The following is a 21,154-nucleotide window of genomic DNA, read 5'->3' as shown; positions in this document are numbered from 1 at the left end:
AAGTTAACAAGTCTGAGGAGGATGCATGAAGGAAGAAAAAAAGTTTCTTCTACTATTGCTCTATTTTTGTTCAGCTGTGCTAAGAAGAGTTTTCACATATATGAGCAGAACTGGTTCAAAATAGAGATAAGCTGCTGATGCGGTGAGCCAGATGCTGCCATTTCTGCATTTTCACCTCTCACAGGAGAGGCAGAGACCTTTGTGGTACCCACCTGCAGCCACTCCATCCTGCACAGCCCTGGGCACACACCAGCCTTTGCTCCACAGTCCCGCAACCAGGAGTTTTACAGCAACCACGTTAACTCCTCTCTTCTTGAAATTCATTACAGAGTAGTAACATTTTAGAGTTTTAAAGAAGTTTTAGGTTTTTTTCACATGCATTACGCTGTTAAATGGCAAAATCTTCACAAATGTGAGTGGCTGAAGCAAAAAGCAAATCAGCTCTGCAGTAGAAAGCTCTCTAATGGGGTTAGACTAAATAAAATTGTACCAGACTGTTGTATAATTGTCTTGGTTTGGAAGACTCTCAGCAAATTCAGTTCAGAAAAGACATCAAAGGGGGGAGACATTTACTATACTTCAAAAACTCTCAGCAACTGAAAGAGTAACAGGACCAAAGGTACACGTGATGAACTGATTCAGCATTTCTGTGACTTTATTGACTATATTTTAAGCCAAAGGGGAGTATTAGATAATATAATCTGACCAACTATATAACACAGATCACACCGCTTCAAACAAAACACCTCCGCCCGGATCTCAACAGCATATGAATGGCTAATAAGGGTCTTCCAGAAAGGTATCTGGTCTGCATTTGAAAACCAGAGAGAGAAGAGGTTGGACCGTATTTGGATTTGATTTTCCCGGTTAACAGCGCAAATATCACCAGCCTACAATGCATTTGCGCTCATGGTCATCAGGGCAAAATAAACACCACAAACAAATGCATAATTATACCTTCACACACCCCCCCACAGGGGCCCGGCTATCAGCCAGCAGAAGGGATTTCACATAGATCGGGGAAGAGGAAGGCCCAGGCCCACGGGAGGGTGCAGCAGCCTGCTGCTCCCCGCATGCCTAAACACTAGCACACTTGTACAACACACAAGGGTCTGCCAGTTTCAAAACTCACTCCAACCCAAAGCATTCCAGCATATTTACTAGAGGCGCTACTCAAGCTGGTAAGAAAACAAAAATAATATGAAAAGAATAATAGAAGTGATCAGAAATAAGTTAGAAAGAAAAGCTGAAACTCCAAAGCATTTCACTGGATAGTCAATCTAGAGAGGAGAAAAGCAAAAACAGATTTAAGGCAAACAGTTGCACACAAATAGCTTCATTTACATCTGCATACTTCCCAAACCCAGGAATACAATCTAAAACTAAGGCTAGGCTAAGCTAGAGACTCCCATGTAAAATAAGACTGCACACTCAAGAGCACAAATTTATACAGTTGTTTGGGGTTGTTTTTTTTTCCAAAAAGGCAACGTGCGGTGTGGGATTTGGTGGCGGGAGAAGGTAAAAGGGAAAAGGTCTGATTGTCCCAATTATGACACTGTATCAATAGGCAAAAATAGCTATTGGTAACATCCAAGATGGCCAAACAGCCCCAGGGTCCCATTGTACCAGGTGCTAGACAGAGTCAGATTTCACCTCCACTCAAATAAATTGCCAATGAAAGAAAACATTAAAAACACATCACTACAGTGGCTATCAATACAAAGCTGCTTCTTGAAAGGTAAAATATGACCACTGTGATGTCTGCAGTCATTCCAAAAATGAAGAGAAATGCCACTAGTAAGGTAAGTGGTTATTTTATTTCAGAAAATAAAAGGGTTCTCCTTTCCAAAAGAGGAAGCAGAAACGAAAGACCTTTTTTAACCTGCACAGAGGTGCTCCAGAACTCAGAATGAATGCCTGCCAGAAACCAGTCTGACCTCAACGATTTGGACCATGTCCATAGAGCTATACTTACTAAGAGTACATTGCTTGTACTGATGGCTAAATTGAACAAGACGACCAATAGTACCTGAGAAGGTAATAAAGGGAGAATGATCCACTGAATGGTGAGCTGATTAGCCTTTGTTGCAAGAGGGAAGAACATATCCCATTTGCTTTCATTCTCCCTCCAAGATCTAAAATGCTTCGCTACAGAGGATACTCGAAAAAGCTGGTCATAGAACAAAACACAACAGGGGCTCTGAGGGCCAGCGCAACAGGTCAGCAGCTCCGCTCATCTTCGCAGAGATCACAGACTACTGCCTCTGTTATTCAGGATCAAACAAGGATTAAAATCATATAAGTGAGAACTGTCTGCATGCTCCAGACTGAAACACCAATTCCCAGTGTAAAGCTATTGCTATGAAATCATACAGCTATGGAATATCTGAATGGATAACTATAAACATACTCACACTTGCAACCCAAAATTATTTGGGACTTAATCAAGACAAGAAATAATAGGGGCAAAAAAACCCCCAAGTTCTTTGTAATAGTGTTTATATCTTTGGAGAAAACAAATGGAGTGGAATAAGAGCACAGACAAAGTCAAATGTTTGATGTTTACAATCAACAAGTGAGATGCTATTTCATTGTAAATAAGAGCTAATGTTAACAATGTTAACAGTGTTATTCTTGTCATGTAACTCTTCCTAAGAAGGTAAGTATTCAGCTGTTGTATAGAATTTATCCTTTTCAAGTCCTCCTCTTCTTCCATCGCTCTTTTCTTGATAGGACATTGAAGCTTGCAGCTCTAGCTTAAGGGGAGCCTTCTGCGGCCACAGGAAGGCAACAGGATCCCACTGACATACATGGTGTTTCACATACACATGAACTTTGCTTTCTGTCCTACATCTGCGAGACATGGCAGTTGTTTCTTGTGTAACGTACATATACATTTAAACACAGAATTAACTCAAGAGCTATGGAAAATTCAGTGAGAAGTGAAGACTTCAAAATTGATGCATCTCTCAACTATTCCAGGTGTGCCAACATTTTCACCATTTGCAGTGTAATAACAAAGATATACAAATAGGGAAAATACTTTAAAATTTGGTGCAGTACAATACAATGATAAAAATGCAAAATGTGGCTCATTATAACAATGTAATCACTGAAGAAAATATTTTTAGGTTACACTTGTAACAAAAATGACTGTTATACTGTATCATTGTAACATTTTTGTTAAGCAATGTTAGAAAGCAGCTAGAATAGTCCACTGATGCATAATTAAAAGCAACTCTCAATCACCTATGGAAATGAAACTTAACTGAAATATGTATTAAACCTGTAAAAATAACTCTTCAAGTGGCTGAGTAATACTTCATAAAAATTGCTTTTTATAATTACACAGACTACATAGCAATAAAGCGGTCCCTTAGAAAGCAATCACTGTTATGGAGTCCTATCCTGCAAGAAAACACAAACTTCAAAATTAAACTTCATTCCATTACAAAGAAAAAAAAAAATCAGTCTTGGACTTTTTCACAAAAATATTCCAGAAGATTCATATCAGGAAGATTGGAGCATTTTATTTAGACCTTTATTTCAAACAAGCATCCTATTAGTTATCCATATAAAAATTCTGTATAATTGAACTACAAGAAATGCCTCCTTCAGCTAGTGTAATGCATTACTCACTTTGAAGGGCTCTGGAGCAATATGAATTCAGGAGTTTAAGCTCTCCAGGGCAAATGGTTGCTCTCACATGCTTAAAACCAATTTGTGCCATGTCTTGTACATACTGGAATATAAAGATGTTTTATCATGTCTTGTAAAAGTTTACAAGTTCTGGAGCGCTGCTTTATTTGACTTCCTTTCTTGGAAGAGAGACAAGCTGTTCTGGCTGAGCTAAAAACCACAATGACTATCCAACGGCGTAAAACAGGTGGGATTAGTGATGGAACTGGACAAATGGTATCAAAAGTTTCTCAGCCTTTCAAGAGGAATAAAGGACATGTTTTTGGTGGGGCTTTGACTGGTAGACAGGTTTCCAGAATTTCTCAAAATGTTATGATCAAGCCATTTTCCATTACCATACAACAGGACTTTCTCAAAATGTCTTTTTTCTCATTTTTTCCCATAAGAGAGGATTAAAACTAATGCACATTTTTAATCAAGTTTTATCAGTCTTTCAAGTTATACAATTTCCTAGAGCAGCTCCCTGAAATACATATTTTCATGTTTTCAAATTAATACTTTTTAAAATGTTAATTCAGGAAAATGCACTGCTGGTGTCGGTTTCACTCCATTTCAGGATGAAAAAAAGAATCAAAACATCCTAATTTCAAACACGCCAATAACAATTTACTGAATAGCCCTAGCAATTCTCCTCTATCTCTAGGACAGTATCCTATACATTGTAGACTAATTTACTCTGTTTAGAAAACTCACATTTTATAATGCAGTGTATATTATCCAAATAAATCCCACTACAATATCTATATTACAGATCTTCCCCCCTTTCAGAGCTTTAACCATTAGATACTTAGATAATATATATGAAGGGATGAAAATATGTCAACCCTAGCCCAACCAGCAAGCCAGTATCATCACTCAAAATCTTAGTGTTATCCCTACTAAATCAGCTTTCGAAGTTCTGAAAATAAATAAGTAGATAAGTTTGCAGCTATTAACTAAAAAATAACAATCTGAATATACTTACTTCATTTCTTCTATCATAGTAGGAGAAAGAAGCATTGAACTTGTTATAGAAAAAGTATCAGAAGCAAACGATTTCTCAAAAAGCTCCCATACACATCTTCACAAACTTAAGAGAAGTTTAAAAGAAACAACTGGTGAGCGAAAGCAGTTGGCAATGGAAGAGAGCCTTGACATAAGCATGAATAAAACAGAGTGGAAATACAAAGCTCATAAGGGATACCATATTCTCCAGATATAAATCAGACAGGAAAAACAAATTATGAGAAAGATGAAAGAAGAGCTGACCGCAGAATCACACAGCAGCTGAGGCTGGAAGGCACCTCTGGAGATCATCCAGTCCCAACCCCTGCTCAGAGCAGGCTCAGCTAGAACAGGCTGACCCAGGGCCACATACATTCAGGTTCTGAATATCTCCAACAATGGAGACTCCACCAAATCCCTGGGCAACCTGTTCTAGTGTCTGACCACCCTCCCACTGTAAAAAAAAAAAAGTTTTCTTTTTCTGTTTCAGTTTGTGCCCATTGCCTCTTCTCCTGTCACTGACTACCCCTGAGAAGAGTCTGTCTCCTTTACACCTTTCCATCAGGTATTTACAGACACAGATAAAATCCCCCGAACCTTCTCTTCTTCAGGCTGAACCGTCCCAGCTCGCTCAGCCTCTGCTCGTTCAACAGGTGCTCCAAACCCATCATCATTCTGGTGGCCCTTCGCTGAACTCACTCCAGTACATCCGTGTCTCTTGGACTGGGGAGCCCAGAACGAGACACAGCCCTCCAGATGCTGCCTCACCAGGCTGGGTAAAGAGGAAAGATCATCTTCCTCGACCAGCTGGCAATGCTCTGCCTAACACAGCCCAGGAGGCTGTTGGCCTTCTTTGCCGCAAGGACACTTTGCTGGCTCATGGTCAACTTGATGTCCACCAGGACCCCCTGAGCCTTTTCTGCAGAGCTGCTTTCCAGCCATTCAGCGCCGCAGCCTGTACTGGTGCATAGAATCAGGAACAGTGTGGCCAGCAGGACCAGGGAGGTGTCAGTGCCCCTGTACTGGGCACTGGTGAGGCCGCACCTCGAGTGCTGTGTTCAGTTTTGGGCCCCTCACTACAAGGAGGACCTCGAGGTGCTGGAGCGTGTCCAGAGAAGGGCAACGAAGCTGGTGAAGGGTCTGGAGAACAAGCGTTATGAGGAGCGGCTGAGGGAACTGGGGTTGTTTAGCCTGGAGAAGAGGAGGCTGAGGGGAGACCTTATTGCTCTCTACAACTACCTGAAAGGAGGTTGGGGGCGGGGGGGGGGGGGGGGAGGCAGTCTCTTCTCCCTAGTAACAAGTGACAGGACAAGAGCAAACGGCCTCAAGTTGTGCCAGGGGAGAGTTAAATTAGATATTAGGAAAAATTTCTTGACAGAGGGAGTGGTTAGGCATTGGAACAGACTGCCCAGGGAAGTCGTGCAATCACAGTCCCTGAAAGTATTCAAAAAACATGAGGATGTGGTGCTTAGGGACATGGTTTAGAGGTGGACCTGGCAGTTAGGTTAACAGGTTGGGCTCAATGACCTCAGAGGTCATTTCCAGCCTTAATGATTCTATGATTCTATGATTCTATGGGGCTAAGTGCAAGACAAGGACCAGTATCTCCCCAACCTCTGTAACACCTCATCACAGAACAGTTCTAGCAGAATGCCTATGTGCAAACGACCAAGTCATTCGGTTCCCTGTATATGTATATACAGGCATGCATGCGTGTGCATTTATATGATATTCATACATATGTGCACACATACATAGATTAGCTGTAAATAAATGTATATATAAAAACATACACACAAAAAATATTTGAGGCTTGCAAATAATTCAATTTATCAGCTATAGAGAAAGTTCAGTTTGTTTCTCAGGTCAGGCCAACCTACTTAGCTTTATTTTCAAATATAAGAGTAAGACCATACCTGTTTTAGATGAAAGTTACAGGACTCACTTTGCCTAAACTAGAATGCATAGTTATACCACTCCATGAATATTTTTTCCCTAGCCAACCATATTTGAAAGATGAAAAAATTAATAGAATGATTAGATGGAATTGGTCGTGGAAAAAAAGTAACTACTATATTCTGACAGAAAGAGTGGAGCTCAGTAAGCAAATCCTACTATTTTATGCAAGTAAATGGAAACTGATTGCCCTGCAAATAACAGTTGTGGTAAATCTAGGGACTAAATTTAACTGCAGAGGAATTCTGATCCTGCTGCAAGAAGAAAACAGTGCAGTACTACAAATATAAAATTGTCTTATTTGTCTCTACAGTAATATCTACTTTTCCTCACCATCTCTTCCAAGTAAAGGAGGAATCAAAGACAGTAAATATCTTATTTATCTTAAGAAGTTTACATGCATAAGATGTTGGGAAGAAGTGTTTTTCCTTTCATTACTTATTCACTGTCAGAAAGAAGAGTAAAACCCTTAAAGGAGATGAATGAGAAAGAAAAGCAGTAATACCATGAAGCTCAGTAATGGCTTATAAACTAGCCAAAACATAAAAAAAGAAGAGAAGAAATATTCAAAAAGATAAAGATTAAAAATCAAATGTTCTGCATTCCCATGTTAGTACCGGTGCTTAATATATCCATGATCTAAAAGAGCACAGGGCGACAAAGCAATGAAGAAACACAAAAGAAGATACTATATATCTCAGTTCAAGAAGATATATGTAACCCCTTCTACGACGGGGTTACAGCATTGGTGGATATTGGAAGAGCAAGTGACGTGATCTACCTGGACTTGTGCAAAGCATTTGACACTGTCCCACATGACATCCTTGTCTCTAAATTGGAGAGACATGGATTTGATGGACGGACCACCCAGTGGATAAGGAATTGGCTGGATGGTCGCACTGAAAGAGCTGCAGTCAACAGCTCAATGTCCAAGTAGAGACCAGTGATAAGTGGCATTCCTCAGGGGTCAGTATTTGGACTGGCACTGTTGAACAACTTTGGTGCGGATATGGACAGCGGGATTGAGTGCACCCCCAGCAAGTTTGCCGACGACACCAAGCTGCATGGTACAGTTGACACGCTGGAGGGCAGGGATGCCATCCAGGGGGACCTTCACAGGCTGGAGAGGTGGACCCATGTGAACATCATGAAATTCAGCAAGGCCAAGTGCAAGGTCCTGCACATGGGTCAGGGCAATCCCAAGCACAAATACAGGCTGGGCAGAGAATGGATTGAGAGCAGCCCTGAGGAGAAGGACTCGGGGGTGCTGGTTGATGAGAAACTCAACATGACCTGGGCAACGTGTGCTTGCAGCACAGAAAGCCAACGATATCCTTGGCTGCATCAAAAGAAGCATGACCCGCAGGTCAAGGGAGGTAATTCTCCCCCTCTACTCCACTCTCATGAGACCCCATCTGCAGTACAGAGTTCAGCTCTGGGGCCGCCAACATAAGACAGACATGGATCTGTTGGAGTGAGTCCAGAGGAGGACCACAAAGATGAACGGAGGGCTGGAACACCTCTCCTACAAAGACAGGCTGAGAGAGTTGCGGTTGTTCAGCCTGGACAAGAGAAGGCTCCAGGGAGACCTTCTCGCAGCCTTCCAGTACCTGAAGGGGGCCTACAAGAAAGCTGGAGAGGGACTTGGAAAGGGCACATAGTCATGGGGCAAGGGGCAGTGGCTTTAAATGGAGAGAGGGTAGATTTAGATTAGCTATAAGGAAGAAATTCTTCACCATGAGGGTGGTGAGGCACTGGAACAGGTTGCCCAGAGAAGCTGTGGATGCCCCCTCCCTGGAAGTGTTCAAGGCCAGGTTGGATGGGGCTTTGAGCAACCTGTTCTAGTGGAAGGTGTCCCTGCCCATGGCAGGGGGGGTTGGAACTAGGTGATCTTTTAGGTACCTTCCAACCCACACCATTCTATGATTCTATGATACTAAGCAAGTTAGTAAAAACGGAGAAATTTCTAGGGAGACCAGCCCCTGCTCAGTGAGTGGATGACCTGATAGCCATCAGTTTACAGTACTGGCAAATACAAACTAGAAAAACAAATCATATGAATTACTGAGATCTAAACAAAAGCATAGGCAAACCAAAAGCAGTTCTTTTTCATTTGCAAAAAAACATTCACCTCCTACCAGAAGTCACCAACAAAAATGACGGTATTTAAATGTCTAGTGCTATAAAATTGTGCTCCAAAAATAAAACTAAATGAGTTTGTTTCCATTAAGGCTATTACTATGGCTCAGTACATTGCTTTGAATATGAAGATTCAGCAGCTATTTCTCTCTAGTTTTTCATCCTGGGATCTTTAATATGTTTTCAATCTAATTTTAATTTGTTGTAGAAAAAGAGAAATGAACTTTCTTCTCAAGGCTAAATTAAACTTGTCTCTTGTGCAGGTATCACATAAAAGTATAAAAAAGGAGAAACAGTTGCTACATTTAATAAAAGCTTTTTAAAAAAAAGGCAGACAAGTTTTTTCCGTTAGTTTACTGTTTCACAAGTCCATGTTTTTTCAACAAAAATAATTAACTGTACAATATGTGCATGAGCATAATATTTTTGTATTTTAACAACCAAAAAACCCTCTGCAGTATATTGCCTGAGTAAGCAAATAGCTAAGTATGCAAGTCAGGAACAGAGTCTACACTATTCATAGGAAGCTGGCGTCCTTTGCAATGACAGCAAGTGTAGCAACAGTGTGTTCAGCTAAGAGGAGGTTGGGTGGCTTCATTTTTGATCAGAATGCTATCACAAATCAAGATCACTAAGAAAACTACAAAGCTGGTCAGACACAGGTTTCAAAAATATATCAGGATGCTTAACTCTTCCTGGAAGTATCTGAAGCGTGGGGTGGATGCATGCTGTAACGCACCTCAAAATCCCACTCTGAAGATGATCCAGCCTGGTCCCTGGCTGAAGCACATCAGGACTCCCTTTATGCTCACGTGCTCAGCATATCTTTCTGCAGAAACCAAACTGTGGAAAGGGTAATTTGCACACCTGGAGATCACACCTCAATTTGAGTCAGGGTGTCTATCAGTTTAGAGATAATCATTTTGCCTCTGCGTCCCAGCTGTAAGATGGGGGTAACAGTCTTTATATTATCTCACATGATATGGGAGTACTTGTGTATCTTCCAAGATAAGCATATCAAATCTCACAAAGGATGGAACAGATGCTTTGATACCAAAATGCTGTATATTTATCTAGTTTCATATATCTAATTGTGGTTAATGCTACTAGAGACATTTTTCAGTATCTGAATGTAGTGATAACAAATGAGAGCCCTGAATGAAGCTGTGCTCTGTTTATACCTAGATCTGATACACCTACTGCCACTTCACATCTGTGAAAGGTAACTCACAGCCAGCCTGCCAAAGGAGAAGGGTCCAGCCTGGCTACAATCCCCAGGCTCCTTGCTGCAAGGTTTTCTGTGGCTCCCAATAAACCCTGATCTTTCATCTCTTGCCTCAGCCACACAGTTTCTCAGCCTCTTTCCAGGGAAGAGCTCTTCCCTGTGCCCGTCCCCCTCTTTCCAACTTCCCCTTTGCTCCCACCAGGTATATTTTGTCCATGTCCCCCCAGCTACCTGAACTTCTGGGCCTCACCCCTTTCCTTCCCAAACATAATGGGGAGAACCACCAGTTCAGATAACTGGCATTGCCTAATAGGATGCTCTGTCCAGCAGAGAAAGACCTGAAAGCTGTAGCAATAGATCTGAAAGAACTGGTAATTGATGCAATGCTATCATTGCCTCTCAACTGCAAGAGAAACCAAATACCTCCCTGCTATTTTCATTTTTGTCAGAGAGCATCATTCAAGCAGTCATCTACTGCTTTTCACTTTTTAACTCTGGGGGAAGGAAAACAGCAGCAAATAGAACTGACCCAGATGAATTTAAATGCTGAAGTTAACACTGCTAACTAGGATGAAAGGAATTGTTGCAAAGGTTTTCTTCTTTTGAAGAAAGCATTGCTAACCAAGATTAGCTCCTGCAAAACATAGAGTCATTTAAAATTTTTTCTAAAAAGGCAAAGATGCTGTAGCTAAGCAACATGGCTCTTCCTTAAACTGAAAGTTGGTTTTCATAGCACCTTGTTTATCACCAAAAGCTCTGACAAACCTCCACCTTATTTTACGCAATCATGTCTGGGGGAGTGCCAGATTAGATCTGGTACACTGTCATAAAGGGACTTTTCCCATGAATGCAGATGATGCAAAGTTATTTTTAAAATAGCATCCAAAATGTTCTTTGTGTCTACTGCATGCTCTTCAAATACACTGAGCTGTGTGAGCAGCCATCAGCCTGAGAGAACAGATATGCCTTTCTGCTTTTGGATCCAATAAGTGTTGGCTATGTTTTCTTTATCTGTGTACTGAACCGAGCCGCTCCCCTTTCTGTCTTAGATTGCCCTTTTAGCCCAGGATTTGATACAGCATTTAGTATTTGTATTCTACCACTAAAGATCTTGTTTTCTTCTAAGAGGAAATATATCCTGACATATGCTCTCTATGCTTCTCTTGCCCTATCTTGGATGCAATCTGTAGCTCCAAGGATGATGATTATTTCCAAATTAGAAGTTAACTATGTTCTGTAAACCCTGTTCACTCAGATTGAATCACCAAAAAACAGCTTTCTTTTCAAATTTTTCTCATTCTGACTGCATTTTTCCTAACGGACAGGACAGAAAATACATGCAAATAATAAAGAAAACTGATGATACTGGATATGACCCACTGCATTATGACTTTGGATACTAATCTCTTGTCATGCTTCCCCTCCCAGAGACTATGTGCGTTAATAGCCTTTTCCCAGTTTGACAAGGGCACTGGAAAGCATGTTTGAGAAACCTGGAAAGCACTGGTTTTTTTTCCCCCCTCTCCCAACTCAGTCCACATTACAATTTTATTTTTAATCAGCCCCTGCCTCCCCCTTTTTCAGCAGGTTGTCTGTAACACTACATACAGTATAATAAAGTATGATGGTCCCAAATGTTTTGCTAAACAATAGAAAACAGATTTTGGCTGTACTGTTTTCCTTTCTCAATTGGTTTTGTGTTTGTGCAGAATAAATACACACACAGTAGGCCTATGCATCTTTCTACAAACACAGAAATACACACGCTATATACAGAGAGCAATGCAGCTTTTTTGTTTACTCTGCCTCTCTCATTCCCTCTAGATATTTTTGCACGCTGTCATTTGTGGAATACTGTTGAAACCCAAAGGGATGTCAGCTGAGCCTGCCTCGTATTGCAAGCTGTTGGCAGTCTCATTAAGGATGGGGGAACAGCGTGGAGTCCGCTGCCGGTTTTCACAGACTGATGCTGCTGGTTGGAAGCGTTTGGCCGAGCTCTACGGGCTATGCCGGCTGATTTCTTCAGACGCTCCTCAGCCTTGATTTTATTGTTGGTGTCTCAACAAGGACTCTAAAGTTGTTACTAGAAGTGCCAGCAGCTGCTGACAGCATGTATGGGGAAAGAATCTAATATATTAAAAGAAAAATCTTCAAAGGTTTCAAACAGGGTAAAATGCATGTTTTCTTACCCCCATAACCAGCCTTGCCTGTACAATGAAATTACTTTGGATTTGTTATTGGGTAACAATATTTTTTCTACATTTGTTAATTTCAGAATTATCTGCATCATTTTGTTCTCTAACCAATTAATTTTAATTATTTCAAACCCTGCAGATATTACCTGCCTCATGTGTTGCAGCCCCACAGAATCCAAATCTCTTGCCCATGTATTTTTTCCAAGGAAACCGTTGCCTATTTGGGTGTCAGGGTAGAGGGCAGGAAAGAGAATGTAGTGCCCTCTGCTTTACCATGAGTTTTCCCTTCTTCTTCCTCCAGGTCAAGAAAAGAACACCTGGTCATCAGCCTCTTTTTGGCCAATACAATTAAAAAAAAAAAGGGGGGGGGAGCAGGGGGGGATCACAAATGAAATAGATTTTAGCCACTGCTGCCGTTTGGCTTTCCTGTGTGAAGTCTCACCTAACTTCCTGCCTAATTAGACTGGGCAGTTTCCAGTCATCCTGAGATTGAAGGAGGGCACTCTTGTTCTCCCAGTTCATCAAGGCTGCTATGAAATCAGGGATATATGGGTCCTGTGCACAAAAGAGAACAAATCGGGGAAAAATATGACTATATATTAGGAATTTAGGCAGTCAGTTTAAAAATGGAGAATCTAAAGTTCACAGTGCTTGCTTTCGTTTTGTATTCAATTTGAGAGCACCATACATAAAGCAAGATATTTAAGAGTCACCAATCCACCTCCTGAGGAACACCTAAATCTAAGGACAGATGGCAGTTAAAGGAGGAATAGTATGTCTAAGTCTAAGCATTTTGTGTATTTAAGCTGTAATATTCTTTAATTCCCCAACCACACACTATTTTTCTTTCAAGCAAGGACTAGCACTACAACTATCCCACCACATAATCAGGTTACTCCTGATGACCTTCCAAAGCCAAATTCCAATGTCATTTAGCATCATCTCCTAGTGATTCTGTGCCAGAGCACGTGAAGGCAACACAGTACTTTCAATGACAATATCTTTATTTTCTTGTAGAAGTTGGGTGCCATCCATTCCTTCCTTTTTTCTGTCTAGCACATAGAGACCACTGGTTTACCATATGTTTACATTCACTGTAGTGCACCTCCATCTCCCTCCTTTCAATTTATTTTTTATTTAGAAGATGAACACTTCAGGACAGCACAGAAAGTAGGCAAATTTGTCTGCAATGTGTCTAGCAGATTTTAGCCACTATAAAATTTTTTTTCCTCTTGTCCATTCCCTAAGTCACTCCCTTCCCCTTCTCTGTCACTTGCTATATTTTCATAGTGTTAGAGAAGAGGGAAGTTGTATCTCTGAAATACTGAGCTTTATGCCTTAGATTTAATGGCACTGGTAGCCCGGCCACGTAGTATGGGCTGTGCAATAAACAGACTTTCAGAGCCAAATCAGAAATTCACTATGGTAAAGCCTTACCAAACGGTCTGTGGAAAGGCTATGCTGCACTAAATATGCAAGTCACCTAACAAAGCTAACAAGAGGAAGGAGGGTCTAACTTAAGCAGAACTGGAAATCCAGAGATCTCCGTTCTCCTCCTTACTCTGCTGGAGACAGACTTTGTAATCCGGGGCAGAGCATTCCAGCGTCAGCAGGTATTTCTGTATCTGCCTCTAAGAAGAGAAAAGTGAGGATGGGGAATATTCATTTCATTAGCATTTATAAGGCAAACTGTGCAGAAAGCATTGTTGCACATCTATGTCGTTTACCCTTATTCCACGGGGTAGATTCCAATTAAACAAAGTGTGAAAAGCAGCATATGGGGCCTGCTTATAAAGAAAGAAGCCCCCATCAGACTGAACTCTCCTAAAGTGGTGACCATAGAGCAAAAGGAGAGAAATCTTCTCTATAGATTGTTCCCAGCAACTCCCCATCCCCAGGGTCACTGTTATTAAGCAAGGAGTCTCATCCTCTTCAGGCGCAGTAAGGAAAGGCACTCCCTGCTTCCAAGTTTCATTTTGGGGGAGGTTTGTATTACCTATATATCCTTCTCTTAGCCACGAGAGCCTCGTTGATTTAACACTCTAATAAGTGCCATGAAGAAGGAAGAACAGCTGGGAGGTTTTTGCTCTATATACAAGATGAAAAGCCATTCATGAAGTGACATTCATCTCCTTAGCCGTGTTATTAACAACTTCAGGTGTGAACATGAGCCACTCTCACAGATACAGCAACACTCATTAAAGAGCTTCTGCCCTAGAATGTATATTTTAATTTCTTTTTGCATCACAAGAACTCACTTATGAACTACAGCATTGCAGCAGGCTTACTAAAAAAACATGCAACTATCCAGTATGAAAACATGCAACTATATAAAAGCATGCAATTATCCACTATGAAAAATAAAACATCCTTTGTAACATCAGCAAACGTAGTGCTTCCTATTGTCAAAAGAGCACAAAGCAGCTCTGGTTTTATACTGATACGTCAGGTTGGACTCAACAGTAGCAGAAGTGCTGTATAAAAAGAGATTATTGTAAACTATGTACAGCAGTCTCTGTTAGCTCTAAAGAACAAGGAAAACACTATGCAGAATAAACAGGGAGAGGACAAAAAGAAGTAAAAACGACAGTGGGAGTGAGTCTGGTAAATAAAAGCTCTGCAAAGAAACTTACTTGACCACAGCAAGCTTTACAACAACACACCCCAGAATCCCAACATGAAGAACTAATCTGTAACGTACATTTTAAGTGAAAGAAATGTTATTCCCTCCTTCAGCAGATAGGAAACAGCCACCCTCTCAGCAGGAGAATGAAGCCCAGAATGCCAAGAACCCAGTCCTGGCTCAAAGCTGGTGGAGACACCTTCTCTGCATCAGTGGTCCATGACAGCCACCTCAGTTTCTCATGCACAGTAAGAGACCAAATCATAGAGGTGAGATTTTTCCAGCTTGCCCACTGAGACACTAAAGACTGTGGAATTAAAATGTTTTTTGCAAGTCATAGAAAACTTTCTGTAACCCTCAAGGTTGTCTTTCATGCAGAATTTCTTTCTGCACTCAGTTTCCTAAATGACCTTCCACTTGCCTCATGTGCAATAATAAAATAGAACGTAGATTTTACTGAATGTCATATTCATGAAGAAAACCCCTTTTCATAATGAAAGTGAGTTCTACAGAGAAACAAAACCTACTTTTTACTCCCATGAAAATGAATTGTGAAAAGTTAAAAAAATCCTTTTATTTCCCCCCCTTCTCCAACAAATTCTTCCAGAGAGAGTAGCTTTTTGCATTGTGCTCTCCAGGACATACTCTTTAAGGACCTAGATTTGGAAGGGAAGTGTAATTGTAGAATTATATTCAGTTTGGTTTGACTCAGATTCTGTTTTCCTATATATTAAGAATACAGAGCATGATGCAGAGCCCATTACAGCAAACAATGGGTTTTGAACCAGACCAGATGTGTGCTAAAGCCCACCATTGACCTTTCTTCATTTTCTCCATTTTACTTTTGCCGTGGTTTTTCTTAGTCTTCCTATAGGGTTTTTTGTTTCCTCTTTTCTTCTTGGTTGCAGGAAGAGATGCTACTTACAATCCCATCCCTCTGCTGACAATTTTGCTCATAAGACATTAGGAAAAGGAGGAGCACTTGACAAAATATATAATCACATTAAGGATAACTAGCATATATTAAAAAACAAGGTTTACCAGACCTTATGGCAAACAATATTTTCTTCTAGGAAGAAACATCAGATATTAAAAAAGTGTTCCCTTGAATTCAGAAGTCAAAGAGTACTTAACAAAGGAAAAAAAAAAAAAAAATCTTTTTTTTTCCATTTGCAGAAATTTTTCATTTAAAATCAGTCTTTATCAAAGACTACTTGATTTCTCATTTCAAGTTTATTTTAAGAAAAAAAAAAATTCAAGTGAAAAATACCAAAAAGGATGTTTACAAAAATCCTGAGTTTTTCTTGTTCAAAAATGTTAGTAAATGAATTCATCAAAACCAACTCTTTTCCTAAATTTAGATTTGGCTTTGATAAATTGGCTTTTTTTAAAAAATTCGGCAAACATCTCCTGACTTCTGGCACACAACCGTCAACCTTCCCTACATTTTAATTGTCCTTTCTGAAAGCACAGAAGTGCATGAGGTGCCTACTCGCACAGAAAACAAATGGGTGCCTTTGAAAACAATGTAGTATGCCATAATAAAAAGAAAAATCATTGAATGTATTTTGGTTTAAAGTTTCATTGAACACATATGACTGGCCAGGCTGAACGATCTATGATATACTGACAGGCAGAGCCAGACACAGACCTTCAAAAGAAAGGGGAAGCAGGAAGGAGCTGAACAGAAACATTTAGTCAGCTCTGTCAAAATGTTGGCACTGCTATTAAGAAAGAATTACAGTATCCAACTCTGCCTGTTATTCTGTATCATTCCACCAAAAGCCCATGTTTTTCTGAATAATTATTATTAGCATTTGAGCTACTTTTACTCTACTTTGCAAGGCTGTCCAGTCAAAATTGACACTGACATTAAAAGCCTATTTTAATTTTGAGTGTAAAATAATTGTTTGACTCGCAAGCAGAACTTCATAAGTCATTTCACTGGTAATATTCTTCTTCCCTATAGCTGTTATTTCTGCACAATAACTTAGCTTCTGTTTTATTTAAGGCCAATATTCCTGAAATATAGGCACACCTGAAACTCACGCATACCGTAACGCCTTGCACGGTAAGATTTTTTCAGCCTACAAACCACATTTAAAGTCTATAAAATAGATAGCATTTATACTACAGAAAATTACTCAGAGTGGAAAGACTTGCTATTGAAGTGTGGCTCGGTCCCTTAGGGACAGACGTACCTCAGAATTGTTGAGATGACATCTGTGCGTGCCCGAGAACCACCCCTCACTCGAACACTGGTCAATGTCCACCTTCTGCAGATTGATGTCGACTTTGACAACACCTCTGAAAATAAGAGAAAAACAGCCTTGAACACAGCGACTACAGAAATAGGTTAAACTTCTTTATGATGCTGTAGCCTGCAAAGAGGAACTACATCTTTCTTCTAAATACGGAATTTGATGAAATGTCTGAAAACAGAGAATTTTTGTGTTCCTGAAGCCATGATTGCAGACACATTTTTATGTTAGACCTTACTGAGATGTATTACAACAAGGGCTCGATAAATCTAATGCACTAAGTGTAAGGCAGCAGGTAAAAATAAGTTATACACTCAAACAATGTAATGACCTTCACATTTTACAATGCAGCAAAGAACTAAAATAAATACAATGAATGACCTGCACTACTTTTTCCGAGGCCAGCAACCTCCCCGGCTGACCCCGAGTACAGTACCAGGTGCCACACCTCACCCCCATGCCCAGTGACGACAACATCCTTCCCTTTGCTCCAGGGAACGCAATTTGTCAAAACAACCGGGAAAAGCCTTTTTCCATACTCTCCCCAGAGACACCCCAGCCTCCAGTGACTTCAGGCCTCTCCTCCATGGCTCAGCACCCTCCTCCAGCAGGCAGGGTTGTTCAAACCCCTCTCTCCCCATCTCTGCCAGCCGGTGCTGGTATAATACTTGATACAACATCAGAAGGGCAGCGTGAGCCAGGAGTAGGCCATTGATGTCTGTGAAACCAAAACAAATGTTTCCTACACAAACAGGTCTTCAGGGACTGTCTGAACTGTAGTAGTCCCATTCCAAGAACACTCAAGTTTTCATCATCAACTGCTTCCCTCAGAAATTTTTTTGAATGAAAAGCTAACAACCCCATTTGAAAGCCAACACTCCATTTTATAAACAACTTGGAAATCACCAGAAGAAGAAAAGCTTAAGATTGTAGCTGCTTATCTTAAAAAAAAGCCTTTTAAAATTTCCTTATTCTCTCTAAAATAATGTCCAGAATGGCTTTGGACATAGAACATTTATAGCATCACCTCATGAGAGCACGTATCTGTGGCTGGTTCGCTGCTGTCCGGACTTAGCAAAAATGTCAGTATGCAACTTCTGGTAGTTAGATCATTACACGGATTCACTCATAACTGATGAGTGCTTTGTACTGATTTCTTAAATCTAGAGTACCACTTCTTTTAACTCAACTGTTTCAGCCACTTTAGACAAAAGTTTTGATTTCCATGACTACAAACACCATCACCCTCTCAGGCTGTGGACTACCAAGGGCACGGCCCAACCTTTATGTCAAGAATACCTCACTCACCTCAAAGCATATTGACTCTTTTAGTTAAAGCTCAGTACACATAAGTAAGAACTCTACTAATAAAAGAGCTACAGAGCCATGCATCTGGGAGGCTGCTTATGAACAAAGTCAGAACAGGTCTAAGAAATGAGCTTGATCAAAACCAGGACAATATTGCTCCCTCATACCTGGTCCCAGTACAACCAAGTGCAAAGTGTCCACAACAGCTATATTTGGACATTCATCTTCAGACATGCTTTATAGTCAAAGAAACACAAGCATGTCATTTAAGTGATCTGATCACTTCATCCCCCTCCGTCTCCTGCCTAGAATCTAAATACCTGACACTAGGCACACTTAGAAATGACCTGAAATGTTTAAGTGCTGGCTCTAGCAAGCTTAACTTGAAATAGCACACACCACGCTTCTAGAATATTCAGAAATATTTTTAATTTACAGCTTTATGCCTTTCCACTCTTGTTTTGGACAAAAGCTTCTTCAGGGACTGCTAAAACTACACTTCCACTCCAATGAACTGTTTTTTCCATGTTGCAGGTGACCAATAACCTTAAGGGAAAAACTGCTGTACTGTACAGACTAACTCTTTATAAGATGTTGATGTCAGTGGATTACAAGCTTTTCTTAACCTGCTAACAAGGTATCTGTCTCAGTTGCTCATAGAGTAGAGGTAACCAATTCCTCATCTGGTCATGTACAGATCCCACCAGGTAGGTTTCTAATATTTTCTGGACCTTTCTGAGCATTAGCGTGCAGGCTGGGGACAGGACCTGTTCTTCAAGTGAATAATCTCACTGTGGCTGCATACAGGCACGAAGCAGGCAGCAGGACCAAGACCAATGCTACTCCTTGCTCTTCTAGTTCATGTTATACACCAGACACTTTGGCAAGGGTCTCTCAAGCATTAGCATCATTCTGACTACTCTAAAGAAATCAGTTTATACAGTAGGAAAACTGGTAATGATTCATCCTTATTAGGACTGCATCAGATTCACCTGGGAGGCTCTAAGCACCTTAGGGATGCAGGTCTTTATTTCCTTTACATGGAAAGATTTTCCCTCATGCACATTTTGTTTTTAACTGATAGGAGAGGAAACTCTACTTTACCTCTACAAACACTTCTGTGAAGAGAGAGGTACAGATTGAAAATTAAGGGTAAACTAACAACTGCTAGGAGAGGAGAAACACCTTAAGAGTTTGCTGTGTGGTATCATGAGCAGGCCCTGTAGAAGCACAGTCGGTACAAAGGGCTATAAACATTTTAAAAAAAAAGAAAAAAACAACTTACCTAGAGGTTACTTGTGAGAAAGACAACACACCCAAGCCAGAGGAATTAGGGACAGTAAGCGCACTGAGCAAGCATTTGAGTACAGCCTTGTATCAGACATGCTGCAATTTGAAGAATTAGTGGCATGTTCTAGTGGGCCAAGAAGCAGGACAGCATCCTACTGCTCAGAGCCACGTACTGGAAAGAAAGGAAATGTACTTCTGGATTTGTCACATCAGAATTGATTAAATAACTTGTATCCTTTGAAAACTCTTTGATACAATTATTTTGTTCAAAACAGATGTGAAAATCAGATTCATACAGCAGCTGTCATTGGAAGGAACCTCTTCTGATCATCCAGTCCAATCACCTGCTCAAAGCAGGCTCACTTCAGTTGGGTTTTTTAATACCTCCAATAATGGAGACTTCACCAGCTCTGGGAAACCTGATCTAGTGTCTGACCACCCTCACAGTGCCAAAAAAATAGTCTTCTGATGTTTAAATGGAATTTCTTGTACTTCAGTTTGTCTCTCCTGTACTTTCTGTCCTTTCACTGGCTACCCCTAAGAACAGTAGCCCTACCCCTCTGTCTCCTTGACACTTTTCCATCAGGCACTTACATGCCTATGTAAGATCCCCCTGGAGCCTTTTCTTATTCAGGCTGAACAGTCCCAGCTCGCTCAGCCCTTCTTGTCTGTCAGAAGCTCCAGAATAATCTTTGTGGTGCTTCAATATGCTCACTCCAGCACAGCCACATCTCTTGTGCTGAGAAGCCCAGATGTGGACACAGAGTCATCTATATGCAGAAGGCTATTGGGTTGGTTAAACACTATTTCCCCTTCATAAATCCATGCTGACTACTCCCCATCACATTCCTCTCCTTCATGTGTTTTGGAAGTGGTTTTCAGGAAGATTTGCTCCATCACCTGGGAACAGGTTGCCCAGAGAAGCTGTGGATGCCCCCTCCCTGGAAGTGTTCAAGGCCAGGTTGGATGGGGCTTTGAGCAACCTGTTCTAGTGGAAGGTGTCCCTGCCCATGGCAGGGGGGGTTGGAACTAGGTGATCTTTTAGGTGCCTTCCAACCCACACCATTCTATGATTCTATGTGGCATTTACAGAAAGCATCATGATCGTACAAGACTTTTACTGCTTTGGGACGCTTTGGGACGCTTTGCCATTTTAAAACACCATCTCAGATAATGCGCCCCAACATTATTACACATAGAGTACACCAAAGTATACATGATATATTTCTGAAATTCATCTGTGATTAATACAGTAGCTGGCACAGCCTGGTTAGCCACCCACATTTTCAGTTATTTTTGATTCAGCATTCAGAAAATGGAACATATGGAAGAACACATCCTCCTAGAAGGTATACAGACCAACTACCTGTGTTGTATTTATTGAACTAACTGGGAATAATTGCAGCTCTGCTATCTTGATAGAAGTGATCAAGACAAATACCAACTGTGTAAGAGTAGACTCAGCTTGTCAGCA

The 21,154-nt window shown here is 40.8% G+C and overlaps 1 protein-coding gene across 1 annotated transcript in view; it reads right to left on the bottom strand.

The window, feature by feature from the left end:
- Nucleotides 1-21,154, bottom strand: part of GPR158 (G protein-coupled receptor 158) — a gene marked incomplete at both ends in the record, with an annotated part of 211,396 nt that overhangs the window by 179,696 nt on the left and 10,546 nt on the right. The window contains one exon of the mRNA XM_082307042.1: nt 17,023-17,128. Within this exon, the coding sequence (XP_082163168.1) occupies nt 17,023-17,128 (106 nt within the window). The remainder of the gene's footprint in view (nt 1-17,022; nt 17,129-21,154) is intronic.

The sequence above is a fragment of the Platalea leucorodia genome (assembly GCF_965183815.1).
Source record: "Platalea leucorodia genome assembly, chromosome: 1".
NCBI lineage: Eukaryota > Metazoa > Chordata > Aves > Pelecaniformes > Threskiornithidae > Platalea > Platalea leucorodia.
Note: the sequence above shows the minus strand (reverse complement) of the source record. Positions and strands in the feature narration are given on the sequence as shown.